The sequence below is a fragment of the Malus sylvestris genome, chromosome 15 (assembly GCF_916048215.2).
Source record: "Malus sylvestris chromosome 15, drMalSylv7.2, whole genome shotgun sequence".
Taxonomy (NCBI): Eukaryota; Viridiplantae; Streptophyta; class Magnoliopsida; order Rosales; family Rosaceae; genus Malus; species Malus sylvestris.
The window spans coordinates 49,404,894-49,429,245 of NC_062274.1; the positions used below are offsets into that span (position 1 = coordinate 49,404,894).

A 24,352-nucleotide genomic window follows, 5' to 3' on the forward strand; every position below is an offset into this window, starting at 1 on the left:
TTCAGGGAAGCGAAATGTGAGGTTGCTTGTTCTCTACCTACAAGGTTATCAGCATTAAGGCTTCCAGCCCTACTTGCAAGCTATGCAGACAATATGATCCTAAATTTTAAATTCAGGGGACAAATGACTCACAGCAATGAACATAAGGTTTTTGGTTCTCAGTGAAGAATCTATGTCCTTTCAACAAACATTCACACAGCAGATGATTAATATAATAGTAAACTGTGTCAAAACGAAACAGAAGGCCTAACGGCCAATTAGATAGAAGCATTGAAATAATCCAGTTTTAAAACCTGATTGTCTAAACTGCTAATACTGAAACCTCGTGACAGTTAGTGGTGGTTTGGGAGTGAGGTGCTTAAAAAAAAGCACCCATGAAAAAAAACTGTGAGGGTTTTAGGTGTTTGGTAAACTGAAAAAAATGGCTTATTTTGGAAGCTGCTATGAGAATAAGCTGAAATCAAAAGAAAAAGTTGAAGCTGCTATTTGCAGCTTTGGAAAACTGGCTTTTTTTTCAAATCACACGGAGTTACAGTGCTCCTTTAATGAAAAGACCCACTATCAGACTGCTTTTTTTCTTTCCAAAAACACTTTTACAAAAAAGTTTATCAAACACTCTGTTGATTTATTTCACAGCCGCTTATTCTCATAACAGTTTTTTTTCAAAGTACAGCAATACCAAACCAGCCCTTAATATCAAAATTACCCTAAACCTTGAGGGTAAAAATGTAGTTAACCTAAAAATTAAAAAAAATTCAATAAATGGTGATGATTCAACAATAAACCACACCATTATATTATGCATATCATTAAATTCCCTTACAATGTACTTCAGTTGCAATACCATATTGTACAATACAACAATATACATGCAGTACATTGTAAGCCATAGCTAGCTAGATGATTCTTAATAACATTTATTTATGAAATTGTTTAAACTACACCACACTTGGCAATAAGAATACTAAACCATTACTCAAAGCATAGTTGCTTCTCTAACACTCAAATATGTCATCTGGTATGGTAAACGGATATGTGTTGTCAGTCGCCATTGGTATAAAGTTAGTAACTCCAGTGTTCTCTTCAATCTGCATAAAATAAATAAATATATTTAAGATCAATGACTTAAAAAGTAAAATTTAGTATTTTTTTACAAAAATAATTGGAACAATCGTGCTTCAGTTATACCTAGCTTTGGCCCCTAAATTGGTATTTTGAATTTGTACCCACACATTTAGTTGTTACTTTGGTCTGGACGTCAAGGTCTGAATATTTTCATTATTTGGTCTTGAAGGACCAAATTGAAAATTGGCTGATAATTAGCTGACTACAGCTACAATTTATTCATAAACTTTAATAAGAATGTTGATTACCTTATCTTGAAGATACTTATTTGCAGCTGTCAGAACTCCTTCCTTCAAAATACCAATTTAATTATTTTAGAAGATTTAAAAAAAAAAATTAAAGCATTAATAGTATCAATAAACAAAAAAATTCAATAAAAAATCCAAAATTAAAAGTTTAATTTTCATAAGGTCATGTATGTGCCCACTTAAGTGGCATGTGATGGATAAGATAATGATTCCTAGCTTTATTCTCCATCAAGTAACAAAAACAAAAAAACAAAAAAATGAAGTCAAGCTCCACTGCCAAAAGCTTTGGAGGCCATGAAGTGCTCTCTTCCAAAAAGTTCAAGTACCAAAAGGGAGTTAGGCAACATTAGTAAAAAGAAACAATGCACTTAAAACTCTAGATATAGGGATTTAGGAGTTTAACACCATTGTAGTTTGGTGGAGCCTTACGATTTAAAGTATTACTAGCAGAAGGACGTGGTTGTTATTTTTTGGGAAACAAAAGTCGATAAACCATAAGCACCATAATAGAGCATAAATTTATCTCAAGGGATGAATGTTGAATATTTGTCTTTAAGTAGGTTTATCTAACACATATTCATGGGCATTTGACATTGTTTTTTGCTTGTGTGTATGTATTAAAATTGATATTTGATTGCATGTATTATTTTTGGCTTTCTATGTGATTAAATATAGCAATCAGATCTTATTTTTTTAACATATGATGTGCGGGTGGGATCAGGGTGGAAGAGATCCGAAGGTGGCAGATGAGGCTGATGGTGGTGTGGAGACTGGTTGCGGGAGATTATGGGACGTGGCTGGGTTAGGTGTTATTTTTTATTTTTTAGTAGTTTGCTTCTATTCTTGGTTAGTTGGCTATAATTGTTAGAATTTGGACATTTTTTTGGTCAAAGAGTTTTAATGCATTTCAAAGACGAATTTTTAAACGAAATCTGAAAAGAGGACGGCATTGACGTGCATTTTGGACGACATTGATCAATCTTTTTAACTTTTAGAGACCCAAATGATGTGATACATCAAATTTAGTGAGCATTTATAGTGAAAAAATCATATTGAAAATGATTCCTTGTCACTAACGTCTTATGCTTACTTAAAAAGAAATGATAATTACACACCATTTTTCTTCTCCTGCCTACATGTGTTATCATATCTCATCGAATTAAATAATCGAATGAAATTAAAGAATAAGATTAAACAAGAGTGTGTAATTATATTTTTCTTATTTAAATTGAGAGCTCTAATCGTATAATACAGTATCATATATTGTCGATCCAATGTATGATCTCATCAAAAAGTAAGTAGGGACTTTGGATAGCAAACTTACCGAGTTCCTCAACAGCTGGATCTCTTGGAACAAAATGTCCATCTGTAAATTTTGACGACTCAGTCTTCGAATTAATTTTTATAATATGAATTAACTGTTGCTTAAATATAATTTACGGACTGTTGCTTAAAAATAAAAACGTTACCTTTGCCGAGCGGACGTGATAAATCCATATTTCAAGATTTTTTTCAAGCACTTGTAGTTCATCCAAAGTCATTGTCCCAGCACCTCCATCAAACATATACCTGTAATGTTTTTATATGTAATACAATTCCTTTAAACCAAAATTACAAACATTACCAAACTAATGATATATGTTTGAAAGTTTATGATTTTGTTTTGAAGTGTTTTTAAATGACTGAAAACGTTTTTTATGAGAGTGCTTCTGAAACCAATCATTAGTAAAAATGCAAGTGAACTTTGGAAAATCACTTAAAATGCTTCCTACAAGAAGCACATAACTGGTGCATCTTGAAGGAAGCACTTCAAGAGGAAGCACTTCAAGTGCTTTTGGGCAAAAACGCTTTCACTTAAAATACTTTCATTCATTTTAAAAACACTCCCAAATGGGTACTTCTCCAATTCATAAACTTTGAGGTAAATGAATTTAAACTAACTACAGAAATTTGACGTTGCTAGAATTAACCTCACCAGAAAAACTATTAGATATACCAGATATTTGCATTATCTTTGTATTAAGGTAATTAGTAAACTCCACGGATTTAGCTCCATATATATTTTTGTCATATATAATTGTTAGAAATATGTAGATACAATCACATGCAAATATAAGTTATATATATATATATTGATGTCATGAGAATAAATAAGGTATTAATTATAATGTTACTAATTTGTAATACCTGAGGCCTTTCTGCAGTATTTCAATCTCCTGTTTCAGCAAGTTAATCTCCTTTTTCGCATCCTATATATCAATACAAAGCATAAGGGAATTCAACTTAGGTTTAGAGTCGCAGTTGGCAGTCAACAAAAAAGGATTGTAATTATCGTAGATGCACGACGTATATATGGTTTCACCTCTCTTTCCCTAATGTATTAAATAAAAAAAATATAACATAAGGTAAGATATAGAGTCAATTAAATACAAGTATGTGTACGTAATGTCATACATACATGCATATCACTAAACACTCTCCAATCGGAGTGAATTGCTTTGTAAGGATAACTATAAATTGATGACCTAAAAATGATCGGTCCAAATCATGAAAAGTATGATGTCAAACCATATGAACATCAGTGGTTAGCTATTTATTAATTACTGGTTAACAATTGAGTTTACTGAATTTTTCTTAAAATACTGGTTAACACTTGAGTAAACTCTTTTGAAACCCAAACAATATCATGTATCTATGTTCTATATATTTTGTTTATTTTTTTTTTCTTTTATTATTCTAGCTAAGCGTGTATGTTTGTGTATTTAATTAATTTTTGTAATCTTGTAAGAATCATTCATAACCAGCATCTGATGCTGCACTAGCTTTACAAATAGGAATGCCAATAATATTCGTTTTATACGTGGTACAGTATTCAACATCTGTAAAATATGTGTGTGTGTTTTCCTTTAAACTGTGTATAACATGAGAAGTTATTCAGTGTGATGAAACAATAAATCGCATAAATTGAAAATTTACTTTTTAATAAAAATAAATACGAGAAATTATTTAGTGCGATGAAACAAATAAATGACATAAATCAGAAAAAAGAAGTGACAAATTAAACAACAAGATATACCGTACCAAAGTCTGTGTTTCCACGGTTTGTTCAACCTGAGACACTCGGGTGGGCTTCATCTTCATGTACCTCTCAATAAGCCCTTGCATGCTTCTACCATAATAAATAACAAAGCAAGTTCAATTAGAATTAATCTCAAATAGTTAATTAACACTTAGGTCTCTGCCGATTGTAAATTTTCTTTCTACTAAGAGTACATGCAATACTTAACTATATGGTATTTGAAACTATCTACTAAAAAATATACAGATACATTATTATTATACAGAAATAGATAGAGAGAGCTAGCGACCCTTTGGTGGCTAGTTCAAAGAGCTTTCCATGGGAGGAGAAAATGAAAACTCCAATCTCAGCATCACACAGCACAGACAGCTCTTTAGCCTTCTTTAGGAGTCCCACCCGGCGCTTGCAGAAAGTAACCTGCCTGTGCACCGGGTTCTCGATCCTCTTCATCTGAACCTTTCCACGAGCCATATCGACCAATCGATCGATCGATATATATATAGGGTTTGACTGTATTTATATACGAGTATGTATGGTTGATTCAGAAATTTGGTGGCTGTTTAATTTCCTTTGCAGACAACCTCCCACTAGTTTGGACTAGCTTCGAGGTTGTTGCAATAATCCTCCTCTTTCTGAATTTACCGACGCACGGTTTGCCTCTAAATATCGAGAGCTTAGTGCCTTATATACCCTTACGTCGATTCCAATCTATCTCTTCAACCCATGATTAAGAATAATGCGCACCTACTTTTACTAATCACTGAGCTTTGTTTAACATTAATTGATTTAACCTCTCACATAATTAGCTCCCTTTATTCTATCATGCTCTCTATCTCCAACAGAATTTCAGCCCCACCATTTCACGAAGTTAATCACATTACCCCACGTTATGTATCAATGGTTAAGTTAGTCATTACATTATAATATATAGTACGTGAATCATGCGTAAACTAAGCATCTTTCAGTATCTCTACAACTTATATGTGAAGCGCAAACTCATTAAGTCTCTTGTTGTTAACATTTATTGGATCACATTAATTGACAGCTGCAACTTTAATAACAAAAGTAAGACTGATTATTCCTACATTAATTACTGTGCTCACTAGCTAGGTGAATCCATTAAGCTTTCCGTTACCTCCTAGGGTTAGGTTAGAATTACTTAATCTCGTTATTTTTTTTTTAATTTTTGTAAATCAAGTAATTTCTTTGCACTCTAAATCATTGACTTGTATAAACATGCCAATTACTAAATCATCTAATTCTCTGAATTCTAGAATCACTCTCTGTTGAAAAGGTGATATATAGTATGTCATCCTCTCATCCCATGCGTAGGTCAACACATTTGTATGGCCCTTGCAGAACCAGATTTGGTATCCTCAGTGACCATTCAACACTCTCAGGTGAAGGAAAAGTGTATTTGTGCGGGCAGTTGAAGTCTAGTCAGCATGCACTTTGAAAGCTTTTTTCATGTGACGCACATCAACCTCTCTAATGAACCAATGAGCTGCCCATGTTTGGCTGTTAGCTTTTGCCTCTACTTTTTCCACATCCCTTTGGCCTTGCCTTCACGCTTGCGCCCTTTGTACCTGTGACAAAACCCTTGCCTGGTTTAAGCCTTCCAAGCTTATCATACCAGTTAAAATATTTCAAGTGCCTCATAGTATCTTATATCCAAGTGTTTTAACCGTTATAACGTTTAACGATTAAAACATTTGAAATATTTCATGCTCCAAGATATTGTAAAAATTTCCTTACATATTTTTGTTATAACAAATATTTAACGATTAAAACATTTGAAATATTCCATGCTCCGAGATATTGTTGAAAATCCCTTAAACATTTTGCTTTCTCCATTAACTTTTTTCTGAAAAAAAAAACTCACAAATGTCAGGTCAGCTTTCTCCACTGTCTCCCTACAACTTATATTTTAATTTCGAAGAATTTAGTTATTATTATTTTTCTTCATCTTTGCTGAGAAGCCAAGAATCTTTGTCAAATCTCACACGATCAATACAATTCAGTGCAGAGATCTGTCTTCCGACATCTTGGATCGGATAGGCTGCATGAAGTGGCTTAGAAAGCCGCCGCGTGGATGCATATAGTTCTTTTGCAGTGTAAAGCTTTGATTCCAAAAACCTTTTGTCTCAAAAGTTCAAAAGCTGAAGTATAATTAGACTCTATATAAATAATGCCACTATGCAGAAACAGTTTCTCAAAAGCTGAAGTATAATTAGACGCTCCATGGTATACTATTTGAAATTTAAATTTTATTTGAATGTTTAATATTATATGAGTTTTTATTTGGAAAATAGAAGATTTAAGGGTCAATTTCTAAAGAATCTTATTAATTATACAAAAATTAAAATTAAGAACTCAGTTATTTAACAACTCACTAGTTGATCAATGAATAAAATCTTGATTTGTAAACGAAGGAAGTTGAGGTTTCATTATTTGTAAGTACACGAATGGTCCCTTCGTCTAACAAGATATGATTAATTTTCAATATGGCTCCTCACGTCTGACAAATTTTAAGCCTAGCACGTGAATAATAAAAATGGAGTGCCTTGTAGTTCATGTAGCCGTTGGGCATCTCACATGAGGTAGCCTAACTCTAATACCATGAAGAAAGCTGAGGTTCCACCATAAAATCAATTGCCTATGTGAGGAATAACTCAACTACTTATGAACTCATGCAAATTCCCTTCTCTCATCAATATAAAATTCATCATCAACATTAATTATATCAGAACATTAGATAAACTTAAATTTTTTTTATATTTGTTGTTAAAATCATAGTCGTAATATCATCAACGGTTTAGTTCATTGTCTACATTTTATATATATGAGCCCACGGGTTGAACCTTTGCTCCTTAATGTGTACAAGTTCTAACTTCCTACTTAATATAGTTTTCTGACTTGGTCGGCTTAAGCTCACTCTATATATGGGCGGCCTCACAAGCCTTTATGAGAGCCTTTTGGGCTTTTTAATTGTAAGTTGATAAACCTTTTAACTAGTTGGGCTTGGTGGTTCAATGCATATTAAGTTATGAAGTTTGAAATTAACTTAAGGCCTAATTCGAACTTATTCGTTTGGTTAACTAACATTTAATCATCTTAATTAGAAATAATTAGACTATTTAATTATACTTTACATAGTGTATGATTCATTAGTTTTAATTAGTGAGGTAGCAGGGGATTATGAATTGAAACTACCTTTCAGTTCTCCTTTACTGAAGATTAGTAATTGTTAATCCTCAGGGGTTCCACAAGATATAATTGACACCTAGCAGTGTGTAGCTACTTATGCTAACTAGAAGAGGTAGAGAACCTATTCAGTTGGAATTATAATTCAATATGTTCTCTAAATCAATACTCTTGATCACATTGTTTGGTTAATAGTTTATTCATGTCTCTCATCCAATGTGATTGTCTATATGATTCTCGTGAACATGATTTGGAACATACATCCTAAATCACATTAACGTACTCTAGCCATAGACTCTTGAATCATATCATAGAGTATTGTCCTTCAACGGTTCAAGGTTAGAGATTCCTTATTGTACACTCACATGCCTCTAAGAATAAGTACCTCGGTAACTCATGGAACAAACCCTGAGGCTATCACACATCGTCAAATGATCAAAGACGTATTCACAAGACAACTATGGTGTCTTAGGTCATAGGACTACTTTGCATTATCCAACTCCAACCAGTGCGTTATCATATGACATGACTATAAGACTTATGTTTGATTGTGCTTAGTGAACTCATTCTCTATTGTGCACCTACATACTTGTCTTAATGTCTTCACACTAATAACTTGAGACTAATCACTCTCTGAAGAGAGCTCTAAAGAGAGAAGACATAGAATGTACTAATCTTACTGGATTGTTAATACTAAGTTAGCAATCCTATGATCTGAAACATTTATGATGTGTTTGAGAGAAAAATGTCTCACGAATCTAACTTCTTTATATTACATTCTCTCAATTATATATTCCTTGAAGTTATTGTTTAAGCGTTTTATTAACCCGGTATTAAACCATAATATTAGAATGATAATATTTAAACAGTGGTCTAATTGCTATAAAATATGCAAGAACAACTGTTCATGCTAAATTAGACAATGGTTCAAGAAAACCGTTGTAAATATCCAAGAATTGATAAAAGCATAAGTTTTCACTACAAAGCAACTGTGTGTAACCAAAAACTACAATGGTTTTGTAGAGAAAAAAAAAAAAGAAAAAAAAAACTGTAGGGTCTTTAGAGCTTCGAAAAAAAATATTGTCAAAATGTAATATGTTAAAAATTTTATTTGACTACTGACGTTGTCAATTGAATATATATATTAAATAAGGAAAACTAATGAAAAGAGCTTGAAAACTTTGAGTTTTAATGATAAGGACAAAATAAAGGGTAAAGTGAATAGTACTAAGATTGACTTTTTAGTGTAAAAATATGGTTTTTCGTTAAAATGAACAGTACCAGGTGCTTTTCGTTAAAGTTCCCTATTAAATATTCTTTCTTTTCTGTGTCAAATAATTACAACATTTAATAACTGTTGCGCATGCATGTACGTCAATTAGACAACATTGCTAACCACAACAGTTTTGAAACTAAATTTATAACAATAATGGTTATTGGTTACTTTCATTTTCTAGCAGTGCCCTGTGCATCATGAGCGGACCAAACACATTAATAGTTATTGGTTGCGAATAGTTCATGAAAGGATGCAAAGGGGAGAAGTCAAGACTACTCATGTGAAAACTGGGAATGAAATAGTTGATATATTTAGGAAGCTGCTACGAGCACATGCCTTTCACTCGCATCTTAGCAAGTTGGGTGTCATTGACATCCAATTCCAACTTGAAGAGAAGTGTTAAAGGAAGCAAAATAGTCAACCATTTGATGATGACATGATTTGGAGTAATTTGTAGGATCAAATAGTCAATAATCCGTCTTAGAGTGTTTTTAGAATTGAATTGTAACGAGCATAGCATTAGCTTCAATTTACCTTGAATAAATTCAAAATTCTTGTATAAATTCCTAGTTGTACAGATTCAATTATGCAATCACTCCAAAACGGATCATTCACTATTTGATCCTACAATTACCCCAAATCATATAATAATCAGATCATTAACTATTTTGCTTCCTTTAATAGTTAGCATAACTGAAGTCAATTGACCAGGTCAAGTTGATCTCATGAGTCGTGACATTTGTAATGTGATTTTTATTTTTCTTTTATATTTGAACATATATTATGGTACAAGATTGAAAAGAAAAAAACTTAGTAAATGACTCACCGGGCCCTATCAAACATCCGTTAGGCCATCTCTAACCGAAAGGGGGCTAAAAGGCCATGTTCCGCCCTATAGTCTTGCAAGAATTTTTTTTGAATGAACAGTGCTGGCCATATTTTATACCATCTCCAACCGAGGAGGCCAAAGGGTCATAGGCCAACACATAGCCCCTTGACAAAAAAACTCATCTCCAACCAAAAGAGGCTATTTTTTAGGCCCCCTCAATAATTTATTATTTTAATTGAATTAATATGGTTAATTGATTTAAACTACCATATTAAAATAAGATTTTCGAACATATTTTGAGTGTCACTTGTCAATAAATGAATAAATCTCCGGATATCTTATCTTTATATAATCTAATAATTTTTTGGATAGGATTTCAAGTGACACGTGTCGCTGAAGTGAGTAATTCTTCAGATTTCTTATCTTTATAAAATTAAATGTAATATAATTAAATATTTAAAAGAACTTATGAAAACACTTACTTTGTCTTAAAGATTGGCTCCGCTTTCATGTCTCCTTTCGGGCCTTATCATGGCTTGATGCCATTTATTCAAACTTGGTTGAAAATGTTTTTTTCCATCTTGAAGAACAACTCTCGTGGTTTTGGGGATTCGGTGGAGTGGTGCTTTCGTAGAACTCATAGTACTTTTTGGACGTACAAGTTCAAATACCTTCACTTGTTTGAGAACTACCATTGACACTATCTTTCGAGACCCATCTATAAGCCCTGCAAAGAGCTTCATCTTCTTTTCAAGTCCAAGCCCTTCCTTTGATTGAAGATGTGGCCATTTGAAAATTGTTGAAAAAATTAAAGGAAAGATTATTGGAAAAGGTAAGAGAATAAAATGTGAAGAATTGAAATAAAATGAGGTAAGATGGTATGGAATGGTGAAAAGGATTTGGAAAATGGTGTAGGAATGACTTAGGTATTTATAGGAAAAAAAATTTCATCTAAAAAAAAAAAATCAAATTCCAACGGCAACTTGACGTTAGCATGATGTCAACTAATCGTTGCTAGCTGGCGTCATGTTGACACCAGGTAGCAGTTGCAAGTACGCTGGGCTGCTGCATCGGGCTGGCTGACTCATTTTAGCCATCATGTTGTCTAATTTTTAGCTGGGTGGGGCCCACAAACCCTTTGGCTTAGCTCTCTGTTGGAGACAATTTTCGTGTCAAAACAGGCTATATTTTGGCCTATGGGCATTTGGCTGGGTCGATTGGAAATGGCTATAAGGCTACATGCCAAATCCAGCTTGAAATGCTCCAAAACCCAACTCCAATGGAGAGCTGGGCCAAAGAAAAAGGGGACCCACCATGCCAAGCTTTAGCCTTTTGGCCATCGGGCTGGGCATTCTTAGCCAGTCGGGTAGCCTGTTTGAGGGGCCCTTTTTTTTTTCTTTTTTTTTTAAGCCAAAATTTAAAAAAAAAAAATCTTATTTTTTCCCAAATTAATACTAAGTCATTTCTACACTATTTCTCATATCATGTTCATAAACACCCCTCCTTTTACCTCTTCCAATCTAAATTTAATCTTTTCAATATTTTTTTCAAATGGTCACATATTTAACCAAAGGATAAGAAATCCGGAGGCTTATTTATTTAGCGACAAGTGACACTCAAAATATGTTCAAACCTTATTTTAATATGATAGTTTAATTCAATTAACCAATAAAATTAAAGAACAAACTTAAAATAATAAATTGTTGAGGGGGCTAAAAAATTAGCCCCCTTAGGTTGGATATGGTATATAAATATGGCATGACATTGTTCATTAAAAAATAATTTCTTACAAGGCTATAATCTTGACGAGGGCTAAACATAGCCCCTTCGGTTGGATGGCCTTAGGTAGCTTAACTGTGTATGTGTAAGGTTTGTCTCATTTGTTGGAAATGTGTATTTGTAATTAACTCATAAACTGATCAATAAAAAAAAAAGGAAAACTAATGAAAAGGGTTTGAAAACTTTGAGTTTTAATGATAAGGACAAAATAAAGGGTAAAGTGAATAGTACCAGGATTGACTTTTTAGTGTAAAAATGTGGTTTTTCGTTAAAGTGAACAGTACCGGGAGCTTTTCGTTAAAGTTCCCTAAAAAAAAAGCTTTAAAGAAAATGGCTTCTCCAAACTTTTTTTTTTAAACAAAACCAACCTAATAATTTTATTTAATAAAAATGACACAAAGTTTAATGAAAAATTGACACACCCCGACCGAGATCAAGGCATGCTGGTCGTCACGTGAGAGTGACGTAGCCAAGTGCACAGTGCAGAAGCAATAATGATAGGAAATATACGAATAATTAAAAACCGAATCAGTAGAGTGCACTACTAAACAGGAAGTGATAAGAGTTAGTTACAAAAGTAAACACTCCTAATCAGAGCATAATAAGTCTAGGTGCAGTTCAATAGGACAAGTACTAGTTATACAGTACCAAAAATGTCCTACTATTATTTAGATAGGTCAGAATTGGCGACGTCCTCAAGCCACCAACAACAAGCTTACTTAAAATCTGGAGAGGCGCAAAACAGAAAATGTGAGTGGGTAAAAACAAATGTTTTACAAAACCATTTCATTTATCAACATAACTAACCCCTTGCTGTAAAACATGTATAATTTTTCCTAGAATCAAGATATAAGTATAATATAATCACATATGAAAATATATCAACTCAATTCATACTTCACATAATCATATTTATATGTATGCCATGCCAAGATATAACAGAGTAAGTAATTCAGGTAAGAATAATTTCATAGAAATATAACATGTTAGCTAGAACCCCTGTGGTAGTTTGTACGGCTAAAATCATAGCTTAAAAGTCACTCTAGCCGGAGTCACTACAATGACCTATACAGCAACATACTGCACAAGAGTCAGAACCAAATGAAAAGGTCTATACGACAATAATGGGTGTAATACAATCATGCTTAATAATATTCTCACATAATAGCTGGGCGATAAATCGCTAGTCACCTACGAGTCGGAACCATAAATAAGGTCTGTACGACAAGACTATGCACCTAAATTGGATTCAATATGAGCATATGGTACGGGAGGTGACATAATAAACAGGCTTGTGCCATATCTATGGCTAAATCACAATCACCCTAAGTGCAGTTTTTTGGCTCAACATTATTCAATCACATATCGCATCATCGATGATTTAAATAACCAAACACAACTTACCTGAGCTTACCTGAGCGTCCACAGCACCACATTTACATATATAAAACATCACATACCAATTCATACTTGAATTATAAACTTATATGCATGGCATTTATGGCATACTATCATTTAAACACATATTTCTGGGAAAATATAAAGTATATAATATATACTAAAAACCAAAAGTCCACTCACTGGTAAGTTGAAGGGTCGTAGCCTCGAGTTGCCCTTGGATACACTCATCCTAGGGATAAGTTTCACCTATATGCGAATTAACTATAAAAACGTTATTTTAAAGCACATAGACAAAACTAGCTAATAACTTCTCATACAATGTTCAAAATGGGTATATGAATATACCACAGTGACCTACACAACCTCAGGATCATCCCCAAATTTTCAGATTAATTTTTGGACCCTTCACGCCCCGCCATGCGCCGGCGAGTGCACGGCAAGACGCGCCGCCACGCGCAGGGAATCCTGACGGATTCCCTAATTGTCGTTAGGAATATTCTGTTAAAACCCAACGGTAACCGTCCAAACTAACTGACGGCGTCGAAATATTCCGTCGGACTTGACGGAATATTTTCCGTCGTCTCCTACCTCAGAACTCTGGCGACTGTTGCCGTCGCCGGAAATTGGGAAAAACTTCTAACCGTATATTCTCACTCATTTTTCAACAATTTTTTTCGAAATTTGAACCAAATGAAAGCTTAGAGTGAGAAGAGTGGCGTTATACCTATTTGAAGCTTCAAATCTCACGAAATCACGTCGGAGCAAGCTAGAAAATCTGATGACCTTTGCAACTCTTCGTATCTAGGCTTCCGAACGTCCAAATTCTTCAAATGAACTACCCCGAGCCTCTTTGGGACCTCCAAAAGCTCTCTATGATCTTAAAATTCCCTGAAACATAAGGTTTTACGTGTGCATGAACAATGCACAAATCGAAGGTTAAGTTTCACGGGGTTTTCGAAGGTTTCAGGTTCTAAAACTTGTACCAATGGATTCCTGAGGTCACAAGGGACACGAAAATACTTACCTTGGTTTCGATCTGCAAGATTTGAGGTGGTTTCTGGGTTGTCCGTACGAAAATGCCGAGAGGGAGAGAGAGAGAGAGAGTCTGAGAGATAGAGAGAGTACGGGAGAGAGAAGGTAGGTGGGTATGTGTGGTCCAAAAGCCACCAATCACAACTAAGAGAACACTTAGTTCTAATTGGGTCCAATAATAGAGGAATATAGCTAATTGGTCCACAATTTTAAGTCTAAACCACAACATCCCATAATAATTCTCAACGTCCAAGGGTATTTAGGTAATTTCACGCCGTCGATAAATAAATAACACACATCTCCGGGACGGGCTGTGACAAAAATGGTTTCTCCAAATTTTTTCTTAACCAAAAGCACCCTAATAATTTTATTTAATTGCATAACACAAATTATGTACATCAAACCCTAGATATTAAAACCCATGGTTTGGAAGCGCAACCCTTCTATTTTTTCTTTCAGCCCTTGCCCTTAATGAGCGTTATCCCAAATCCATCAAACTACCATGACTATTTATAGAAATGAATATTGCCACTATTTCTAGAACTGCACATTGCCACTATTTTTAGAATTAAACATTACTATTGCAATTATTTCTAGAACTGAACATTGCCACTATTTTTAGAACTGAACATTGCAACAATTTCTAGAATTGAACGCTGCAACAATTTCTAGAACTAAACACTGGCACTGCTACTATTTCAAAAACTAAACATTACCCTATTTCTTAAACCAAATATGAAAGATCAATTTTGAGGAAGCACTTACATGGAAAGGAAGCCCATGAGGAGAGGATTAAACTTCTCATTTGAGTTGAGGACAAGTTCCGTCATGTTTGAAAAAGAAAATTGGCAAAAATCGTGAAGAACGTCACATCTAGAGAACTTGATCTCCCTGGACGTTGAGTTTTTCTTAAAAAGACTCATAAACTGCAAGGACTTGTAACTTATTTTGTTAAAAAAATCAACCCATACACCTTAAGCAAAACCAAACAAAATTAATAATAAATTGTAAATGTGAGTTTTGCCGATTGACCGTAAACAATGTGCTTGTCCTTGGACACCCAAGTTAAAATATGCCCCATAATTTATCTTATTCGTTAGGTTTAGTGGGCCTAATTTCGTACTGGGCTTCCCATTTCCTTCCACATGTCCCTGAAAAACATATGCAACGCGTCCGGAGCAACTTCGCTTCAAAGCAAGACTAACTCTGTTTTCTTCACCAACCAAAAGCCACAAGAACCGAGGGAAGCTCGCTTCCCGCGACCAGATGCTCCATTTCTTCCTCGCAGTCCTACACGGTTAGAGACGATGGGTCGCCGTGTCGGGTCAGCTTATGTTGTTCTTTATGTTCTTGTTTGTCAACTGTTCGTGTCGAATTTGGGTGACTATGTGTCGGGCTCGGAGTCGGGCGAGTACGCGTCGGCAATAGGAGACCCGGGAATGAGGAACCCAAATGTGAGAGTTGCGTTGGAAGCTTGGAACTTCTGCAATGAAGTTGGAAGTGAAGCGCCCGGCATGGGCAGCCCCAGGCTCGCTGATTGTGCTGATGTCCATTGTCCCACTGTTACTACTACTGGTACATGAATTATCTTCTTTAGCTAGTTGATTAGAGTTTAATAATTGTCTTTGCTTTTGAAACACTGTTCTGTTTCGGCATTTAATATCCGTGGTTTAGATTAATTTAGTGAGAGACTTTAAGAAAAGATATTGAGTACCTGAAGCTAACGGAAGACTTGGTGCAAAACTGAGGGCAGTCCCGTTCTAGGATTCATACAGCCGACCCCACTTAGTGGAACAGGGCTTGGTTGTTGTTGTTATTGTTGTAGTTTGGATTAATTTAGTGTAGACTTTGGCTCCGGTGAAAAAGAATGGGAATTCAAATGTCCGTTTTATAGTTCAATTTTTTTTCTGTATTGTTTTGGTTCTTGATGATGCAAATATTAGGGCTTTATATTTCAACTATATATGTTTATGCTCCTGCTCGTTTTTCTTGCATTTGGAAATGTTTTGATGCTAATCATAACTTGGTTCCTTATTTGGGAATTTGGCTTGCTTGTTTGAGCATCAACTTCACTCACTCAGCTACCTGAACTTAGATGTAGAACGATAGCGCAATACATTGTTGCTCTTTCCATAGTTTCGTGTCGCTATCTATGTACCACCGTGTTTAGGAATAACGGTAATTTAGATTGGCAGTACACTGTTTGGGATTTGTCTTCCACATAGAATTTGCTTTCTAATTGATCCTTTTTGGTTTTATATATATTTTCCATTATCAGAACCTATGGATCGGACCCCTCTTGACGTGGAGAGTAAGTGTGTACTTCATCACAGAGTTAATGAATCAGACAACAACTTAAGGGCTGGCGATATGTTTCCCTTAAGGGATTTTAAGTCATACACAGACCCTGACTTGTATGCAACGGAAAAGGAACTGTATCTTGCTTCTTTATGCGAGGTTCATAATTCATCGGATCCATGGCAGTTTTGGATGGTCATGCTTAAGAATGGAAATTTTGACAAGAACACTACTCTTTGTCCTGAAAATGGCAAGCACTTAAGCAAAATTGTAACAGATAGGAACTTTCCATGTTTCGGTGAAGGTTGCATGAACCAGCCACTCGTGTACCATAACTACTCAAGATTGGTTTCTGACGGTTACCAAAAATTGTCTGTGACTGGAGGATTTTATGGAACTTATGATCTTGATGCTGATTTGACCAAAGGTATAGGAAAGAACTCCTACTTTTCGGTCTCCTGGCAGAAAAACTTGAGCACAGGAAGTTGGATTTTCTCGCAGAGGTTAACAACATCTTCAAAGTATCCCTGGCTTATGTTGTATCTGCGTGCAGATGCAACAAAAGGATATAATGGTGGTTACCACTACGATGGTCGTGGCATCATGAGAAAGGTTTGATTACTCAGCTTTAGTTCTTTCTTACTGGCATTAAAGTTTGACATTCCCATTCATGCTAAGAACGCACGCCTTCACTGAACGAAGGATGAGTTTAGTTGAACACTTCAGGTCCAATATGGTGTATGCATTTGGATATTTATGATACCAACTCTTTGTATTTCTATTTCTCATGCATCAACATTTCAAAGTTTGAAGTAACTCCACGGAAGCACTTCATCATGATTTTCTTTGTTTTTGCAGCTGCCAGTGTCTCCACATTTTAAAGTACGATTAACACTTGATGTTAAACGTGGAGGAGGGCCAAACAGTCAGTTTTATATGCTTGATATAGGAAGCTGTTGGAAGAATAATGGAAAACCATGTGATGGTAATGTTCTGACAGATGTAACTAGATATAGTGAAATGATAATAAATCCAGAAACTACAAGCTGGTGTCGGCCAGATAACCTTGTCTCCTGCCCGCCTTACCATGTTACTGTTAGCGGTGACATTATATACAGAAATGAAACATCTCGGTTTCCATATTCTGCTTACCATCTCTACTGCACTCCTGGGAATGCTGAATATCTGGAGAAACCATATGATATATGTGACCCATATAGCAATCCACAAGCACAGGAATTGGTGCAAATTCTTCCGCATCCGGAATGGGCTGTACATGGCTATCCTGGAAAGAAAGGAAATGGATGGGTTGGCGACCCCAGGACGTGGGAGCTTGATGTGGGTGCCCTCTCTAGCCGGTTGTACTTCTACCAGGTATAATTTTGTATTTGCTCAAAAACGTTCCTTGAGAGTTCATTTCTTTAATCATCTAATGGCGTGTTTACGTGTCCGTAATCGGAATCAAAAGTCGGAGTGTGATTCCGATTACGGGTTATTCTTGTGTTTACTAAAATTTGGAGGAATCAAAATGAGTGGGGCCCACACGAAAAATGGAATTGGATTCCTGTTTTTGGAATAATTGTATTCCGGAGGTGGGAGGTGTCATTTGAATTCCGGGAGACGAGGAATCCGGAATACAACTTTTCTACCTATTATAACCCCAACTAATTCCTAAAACTCCAATCTGCCAGTGAAACCAACAAGCCCAGACCTCTCCGCCTGCCTCCCTTTCACCTCCCTCTGCATTTACACCCCAATCAACCAATCCAAACCGTCTTCAGATATCGTAAAGCTGGTTCTTCTATAGTTGTGGCGTTGTGGTCGTGTGGGGATGGAGGAGCGGGAGACAGACGGAGCCGCAGGAAATGATAATGAAGGATGCACAAAAAATAAAATGTAGGGGATGGAGGGAGAGGGTGGTGGTGATGGCGGTGCCGGCTGGGGAGGACTGACGAATGATACTGGGAGAAGAGTAAAAGACGTGAAGGTTTGAAAAGGTCGAAAAATTGGGCTGCTTGGGAAGTTATGGGGGGTGGGTATAAAAATTAGGTTTAAAAAGGGTTAACAATTTAGTTTATAAAGATCAGAGGGGAAATTCAATTATTTATGGGTTAATGTTGTTATGAAAATTAAATTTGATTAATTCTCACATAAAATCACTCATTTAGACCAAGGGCAGTTTAGTAATCAAATGGTTTCGATTCCGATTCAGAAGTGAATTGGTAAACAATTTATATGGAACTGACATCATTCCTACTCCGTTTCCCGATAGTTTAATAAACACCTTTCATAGGAATCTGTTTCTGATTCCACATCAATCCAATTCCTCCTCAGTTCAATTCCACCCGTTTTGATTATGGATTAGTAAATGAGCCATAAATATTTTGGTTGGCATCTTACCTTTTGAAGCTTGTTACCTTGTGTTGCATTTTAACTTTTTCCTACATACAAAGTTGTGTCTGCTACTTAACTCGTCATGAATCCAGTCCCTCTATATAAATAGGATGATCCACACCAGAGCGGGTTTAAGATCTTCCAGGATCATAAATCTTTCAAATGGGATGGCAACTGGCAAGGTTGCCATTAGCAGGGCCGGCCCTCAGAATTGCAGTACCTTAGGCTAGGCCCTTAAACTTTTGGCCCCTCTACACATATTGACATAAATTGAAATTTTACAAAAAAAAATTTACGAGTACAACTCTGTCCGAAACATAATGGTATCATTTCAAATTTTGTATGTTGGTTCGGGTTTTTCTTAGTAAACGTAATTTTCTTGCCTTAAGTAGACGCCTATGTTCTCCTAGGTTGATGCAGAAACTATTTTCATTAGTCTAAGTTGCTCATGAACTTGTTGTACAGGACCCAGGAACAAAACCAGCAGAGAGGGTATGGTCTTCGATTAATGTTGGTACAGAAATATACGTCAGTAACTCGGGAGAGACTGCGGAATGGACTGTAAGTGATTTTGATGTACTAGTTCCTGAAGGTGTTGGTGGTGGTTATAGCTCTTATTGAAATCTCCCCTTATGATCACGGTTCTTTTTCTTTTTCGTTTCTGTTTCGTTGAAATAAGCAACCCTCTAGTTATTAATGTAAATAGAGTTCAAAATGTCTGCATATATACATATGCAAATGCCATGTACATATACTAAATGCCATTGATACATTTGAGGACACAATTTGGTGGGCTTCGGATTTATATATATATAGGACAGATCCATGGCACCACGATTTACTTCCCTCCTATATTTCCTCCTTGCCTCGTCGACTACAACACAAGAAAACAGAAACGCAAGCGACGGCTCCAAGGTCATCAGCATTTCCGTCATACATTTCACCACAAGAAAATTTGTGGTAGGCCGTTACCTCACTGCAGGTTGTTGCCTAAAGTTAAAAATTCATTGCCATAGGGTATCCACAAAGACTCGCAGCCTTTGCCTAAAATCATTCACAATTTGTGGAATTTCATTCGTCTCTAATCGTCTTGGAGGTGTGAAATCAGCAACGTCACCGCCATTAGACAGTAGCTGGGGGTCAGTGACTTGTCAGTGCAAGAGATCGGAGCTTGCCCATTTGGCTAGAAACCTGTAAGCAGAGAGGTGGGAAAGAATCACAACCTGAACACAATACATTACGTGAGATCATTGAAGGTGAATGGCAAGGAGAAACGCACCGCTATTTGAAACACTCCCGGCATGCCAAAATCTAACAGAAGAAACACCGCCCTTAGCGTGAACAGCATCAACAACATGTTTCCATTCGTAAAGGAATATTCGAGTCCCTAATAGAATATTGTTTGTAATAAAAAGTTATTATAGTATGATCCCTAAATGTAGGGATTAATATTAAATATTATTGTTCATTTTGTTGGAGTATTGTGACGTTATTCAAGAATTAGAAAAAAAAAAAAAAAAAAGCTACATGAGAAAATTAAATGAAAAGCTGCCCCATGTAGGTGGGTTCCAAAAAACATAACAGCAGCACCATTCTCACTCAAAATTAATATGAGGTCAGCTTTTGAGTCTCTATATGTAGTCCTTATATTTGAGAATTTCTTTAGGGTAACCAACGAGTCCCTATATATCGAGATACTTTGAGGATTTCAATTCCAGCCATTGGAAGCCTTGTGTCCCTATATTTAGGGACTATACGATTGTAGGGTCTCCATTGAAAACATTCTTAATTAGGGCTAGGTTCGATTCAAAACGATTCGGTTTTTTACCAAAACCAAAACCGAACAGAAATTTCAGTTCTGTTTTTTTCTGGTTCGATTTCGGCCCGAATCGGTTTTTTTTTTCTTTTTTTTTTTTCCTTCTTCTCCAATAGCCAAAAAAATTCCTTGGAAAACAAAATTTGCAGCCATTTTGTAATACATCTTTCAGAATCCAGAGGAGTATATTGAGTGCCCAAGAAACCAGTTTTGAATATCCAGGCATCTTTAGAATGGTTGGGTATAGAGCATATTGAGTGCCCAGATCACTTGTAAAATCAACAGAACCAGAATCATAGATGTGTCCAGTAATACACTTTCTAACCAATCGATCAAGAATCTGCAGTTGCATTTAAAGTTATTACAGAGTACAAACATTGAAATAAAATCAGAAAAGACCAGCTAAGACTTCAGCAATTCCAGAAATCGACTTATCAGTGCCAAATACAAAGTCGGGTATCCACAACTCACAAAACTTACCCGAAAAACCTTGTACATACAAAGCTTTTGTACCAGCAGAAAGAGCCACAAAGACTACAGGACATGGCTTAACCCTTAGCTCCTGCATACCCAAAATATATGAATAAATAACAGGACACTCCATAGAGTAAACTTGAGCAAAATTAAAAGCTATGTATGCCAAAATTCATCCAGCATTAAAAACACTTCGAAATTCGAATGGGATGGGATGGGATTTTACACCATATAAGACTTTGGTTCTTTCTTGCCATTAGGCGAGTAATACACATACACACACAACTAACCGTCCAGTCATTGGCCCGGGAATCGGATCATAGCTCCATATTAAATATATTCATCAAAATCTAAAGAAGCAATGAATAAGAAATTGGCAAACTGGGAAGCAAGCTGACCTCAACAAGCTCATTGAGAATAACAAAGGCGAATGACATGGCCTTTTCGGGATAGAATCTACACAAAATTTCATCATCAGAGCAGAAAAATAAGCTCAAAATGCAGCAAAATTGAATAAAACTCCAATCTTTATGTAACGCCCCGTCCCGAAACATTTATTTCATGATATAATTTCCGTAGGCCAAATTAAACTCTTGTTTAAATACTACCATTAATCACAATTCTTTATCTAAATTTATTAATCATTCACAAAATCTATAACCAAAATTTACATACCAAAAATGTAAGATTTAATTTTTAAATAATTCACCATTCATTTCTTTTCTTCAATCAAATTCCCAACAAAAGATTAATCTCAATGATTTAAGGCTGCATCTAACTCCTGTTAGACTGCTTACGTACCCTTGAGCGGGATCAAACCTTTCGTAGTTCACCTTTCATTCTTTTATCCATTTCAAAAATATTCTAGTAATGGAAATATTCAACATTAGCTTTCACAATCGAATCACATCAAATGGTTGCCAAATAAGGATTTAAAATATCCAAATTTGCATGAAAAGGGCAATGTCGGCCCACTGGCCACGGGTTGTCGCGGGTGGCGGTTTCCGACGAACCCACCGGAACCCTAGAATTTGGGTGGCTTCAATTCGACTTCTTTGGTGCTTCACCACCCCTACAACTGGTTGGGCTTTGTTCCAAGGCTCAAGAGAAGTCTAATGGTAGTGGTAATTGGAAGATAACGTTTCAGAAATGGTGGAATTCCGCAAATAACCCTCGCACCCACCGGTGCAATTTTCCCCCAAATTCAAGGCCAATTTTCCTAAATTTTTCGGTGGAATTGGTAGAGGGAGGGCCGTGGGGTATTTCTCTGGTGTTGTCTCAGTGTAATTCGCTGGAATTAGGCTGGAAAACCACCGGTTTCCATGGTTTTCGCCGATCGGGCCGCACCGGTCAAAGGAGACCCGGTTTTTCCCCTCTTATTAATATTTTTTCTTCTCTCATTTCCCCTCCTTTCCCTCTTTTTGATTGGTCCCTCTCACTTTTTCCTTCTCCCCGATTGGGCATCCCATTATGTTTCTTCCTCCTTTCCTTTTTTTTTCTTTTATGTTTCCTCCCTTCTCCAATTGGTTTTCCCCTCTCTTCCTTTCTACCATAGCCACCATGTGACTTTTCTACACCAAGGCAAAGCTCCAGCAAATCTGGAGCATTCCAGATTCACGGCAAAAGGACCATTTTGCCCCTATCTTCCTTTGTTTCTATTTCACTCGTTATAACTCCGTTTGGCGAACGGTTTTCGCCTACACGCTCGTGGAACTGAGCTCTATCCAAATATGGTAAGAAATAGTTTAAAATATATGAGGATAAATATGTCCTCATATAATTACGTTAAGTCAGCTAGGGGCATTTCCGTTTTTTCCAATTAACGATAAATTTCACAACATAATTTACAATAATTTCCAGAAACAAAACTTGAAAAGTTTTCAGTTCAATTTTTCATACCCATAAATCGATTTATTTTCGATTTTTCTCTGCATATTAATATATTTAAATTTTCTAGGTATTACACCTTAAACCCATCCATGAATCATAAACCAAATATCCAAATACAAGCAAATCAATGAATGATTCAGCCTAAAAAGAATTCTAAAAACACATCTCATGCATGTTACGTTATGTGTGGGTGGTGAGAAAATGCGAGAGAAGTGAGAGTGTGAGACTAACTTGTTGCTGTCAAGACTCAAAACGGCAAGAAGAAGCTGACGGCGAGATGAGAGACTGACGATGAGGTGTGAGAGATTGAGAGTGAGAAGGGTCGTGCCGTCGCGGGTTGCCTGAGATTCAAGACTGAGAGCGACAGAGAGTTTGAGAGAGACTGAGAGTGATTGAAATTGAAGAATGAGAGAGAGAAAAAGAGGAGGCGCTGTGCGAAGGCCTTAGGGCTACTAGGTTAGGGTTACACTTGGGGTAAAACGACACTGTTTCTAGAATAGGATTATTAATTAATAAAATAATTAACTTCGGTTCGGTTCGGTTTTCAAACCCCAAAAATCAAAACCGAACCAACCAGATTCAATTGGATTTTTTTCGACCTTAGTTCGGTTTTCGGTCCCCTTTTTTTTGGTTTTTGGTTTTTCCAACCCATCCCTACTCTTAATCCTTGCAGTGAGTAAGGATTTTCCCTGCTGGGCTTAAGCTTATGGCTCATGTGTGGTTTTGGATTTGGTGCAAGCATAGCGCGCGGAGCGGGCGTGGCAGGTTGCTCTTTGGTGCTGGAGATTAAGGTTTTCTTTAGTTACTCTGTTTCTTTTGTTGAGCTTAAGCTTGTTTGGGCCTGTGTTAGGTTGTTTTTTACCATTTGCTTTGGCCTTTTATAATTGTACTGGTTCCTCTTTTTAATGAATTTTCATTTTAGACCAAAAAAAATCTGCATTTTCCAATAAGAGGTTTTGGGCAATTTGGAAGATAAGTATGCGATGGAGATAATTATTAGATTTTTTTTTTTTTTTACGACCGTGTTACTCACGGTATGGGCTTTGTAATTTATATCTACTAAAGCTCAGCAGATTAACACTGTTCAACATGTGTTACGAGAGTTAATGGTTTCTCAAAGTATTAGAGAGGTTTAAGTAGAGCGAGATTTGCGCAAAGCATTTCTGTGTTGAGTTGAAGATATTTTCACATTGCAAACTCAATTTTAATTATAAAGCTGAGTTTCGTGATGATTAAGTATGCCAAAGTAGAGATCCACTATACCTACACTTTCTCAGCGTCTCTTTGGATATTCTTGACATTATCTTATCACTAGCCAAAACTAATTCGCGGTGTGTTTAATCCACTTCTACTAGAACTAGGACTTTGAACCTAGTCATTTTATGCTTTAAATGTATTGCTTATCTTATCAACGAGTTTTGATTCTTAGAATAATTTGAACCTTATCAAAATCTATTCTGATTGTTGGAACCAAATTCAAGCACCACCACCACTTATGGTGGAGATA

At 36.0% G+C, this 24,352-nt stretch overlaps 2 protein-coding genes across 2 annotated transcripts; one reads left to right on the top strand and one right to left on the bottom strand.

The window, feature by feature from the left end:
- Positions 1-754: 754 nt before the first annotated feature.
- On the bottom strand, positions 755-5,114 carry LOC126603198 (agamous-like MADS-box protein AGL12). Its single transcript, XM_050269964.1, has 7 exons — positions 4,742-5,114; positions 4,455-4,542; positions 3,561-3,622; positions 2,843-2,942; positions 2,698-2,739; positions 1,374-1,415; positions 755-1,088 (listed from the first exon to the last, which is right to left on the bottom strand). Exons 1-7 carry the CDS (start codon positions 4,921-4,923, stop codon positions 996-998), a joined length of 609 nt encoding a protein of 202 aa, XP_050125921.1. The 5' UTR covers positions 4,924-5,114; the 3' UTR covers positions 755-995.
- A 10,041-nt stretch (positions 5,115-15,155) lies between these two features.
- On the top strand, positions 15,156-19,450 carry LOC126603194 (uncharacterized). The gene is made up of 4 exons (XM_050269959.1): positions 15,156-15,548; positions 16,252-16,883; positions 17,130-17,645; positions 19,131-19,450. Exons 1-4 carry the CDS (start codon positions 15,281-15,283, stop codon positions 19,284-19,286), a joined length of 1,572 nt encoding a protein of 523 aa, XP_050125916.1. The 5' UTR covers positions 15,156-15,280; the 3' UTR covers positions 19,287-19,450.
- Positions 19,451-24,352: the final 4,902 nt, after the last annotated feature.

Coding starts and splice junctions, on each gene's coding strand:
- LOC126603198 (XM_050269964.1), bottom strand. CDS start 4,923: ATGGCTCGTGGAAAGGTTCAGATGAAGAGGATCGAGAACCCGGTGCAC. Junction 3,623..4,454: donor CCGTGGAAACACAGACTTTG/GTACGGTATATC, acceptor ATTGATATATAG/GATGCGAAAAAGGAGATTAA. Junction 2,943..3,560: donor ATACTGCAGAAAGGCCTCAG/GTATTACAAATT, acceptor AAAACATTACAG/GTATATGTTTGATGGAGGTG.
- LOC126603194 (XM_050269959.1), top strand. CDS start 15,281: ATGGGTCGCCGTGTCGGGTCAGCTTATGTTGTTCTTTATGTTCTTGTT. Junction 15,549..16,251: donor TCCCACTGTTACTACTACTG/GTACATGAATTA, acceptor TTCCATTATCAG/AACCTATGGATCGGACCCCT. Junction 16,884..17,129: donor GTCGTGGCATCATGAGAAAG/GTTTGATTACTC, acceptor TTGTTTTTGCAG/CTGCCAGTGTCTCCACATTT.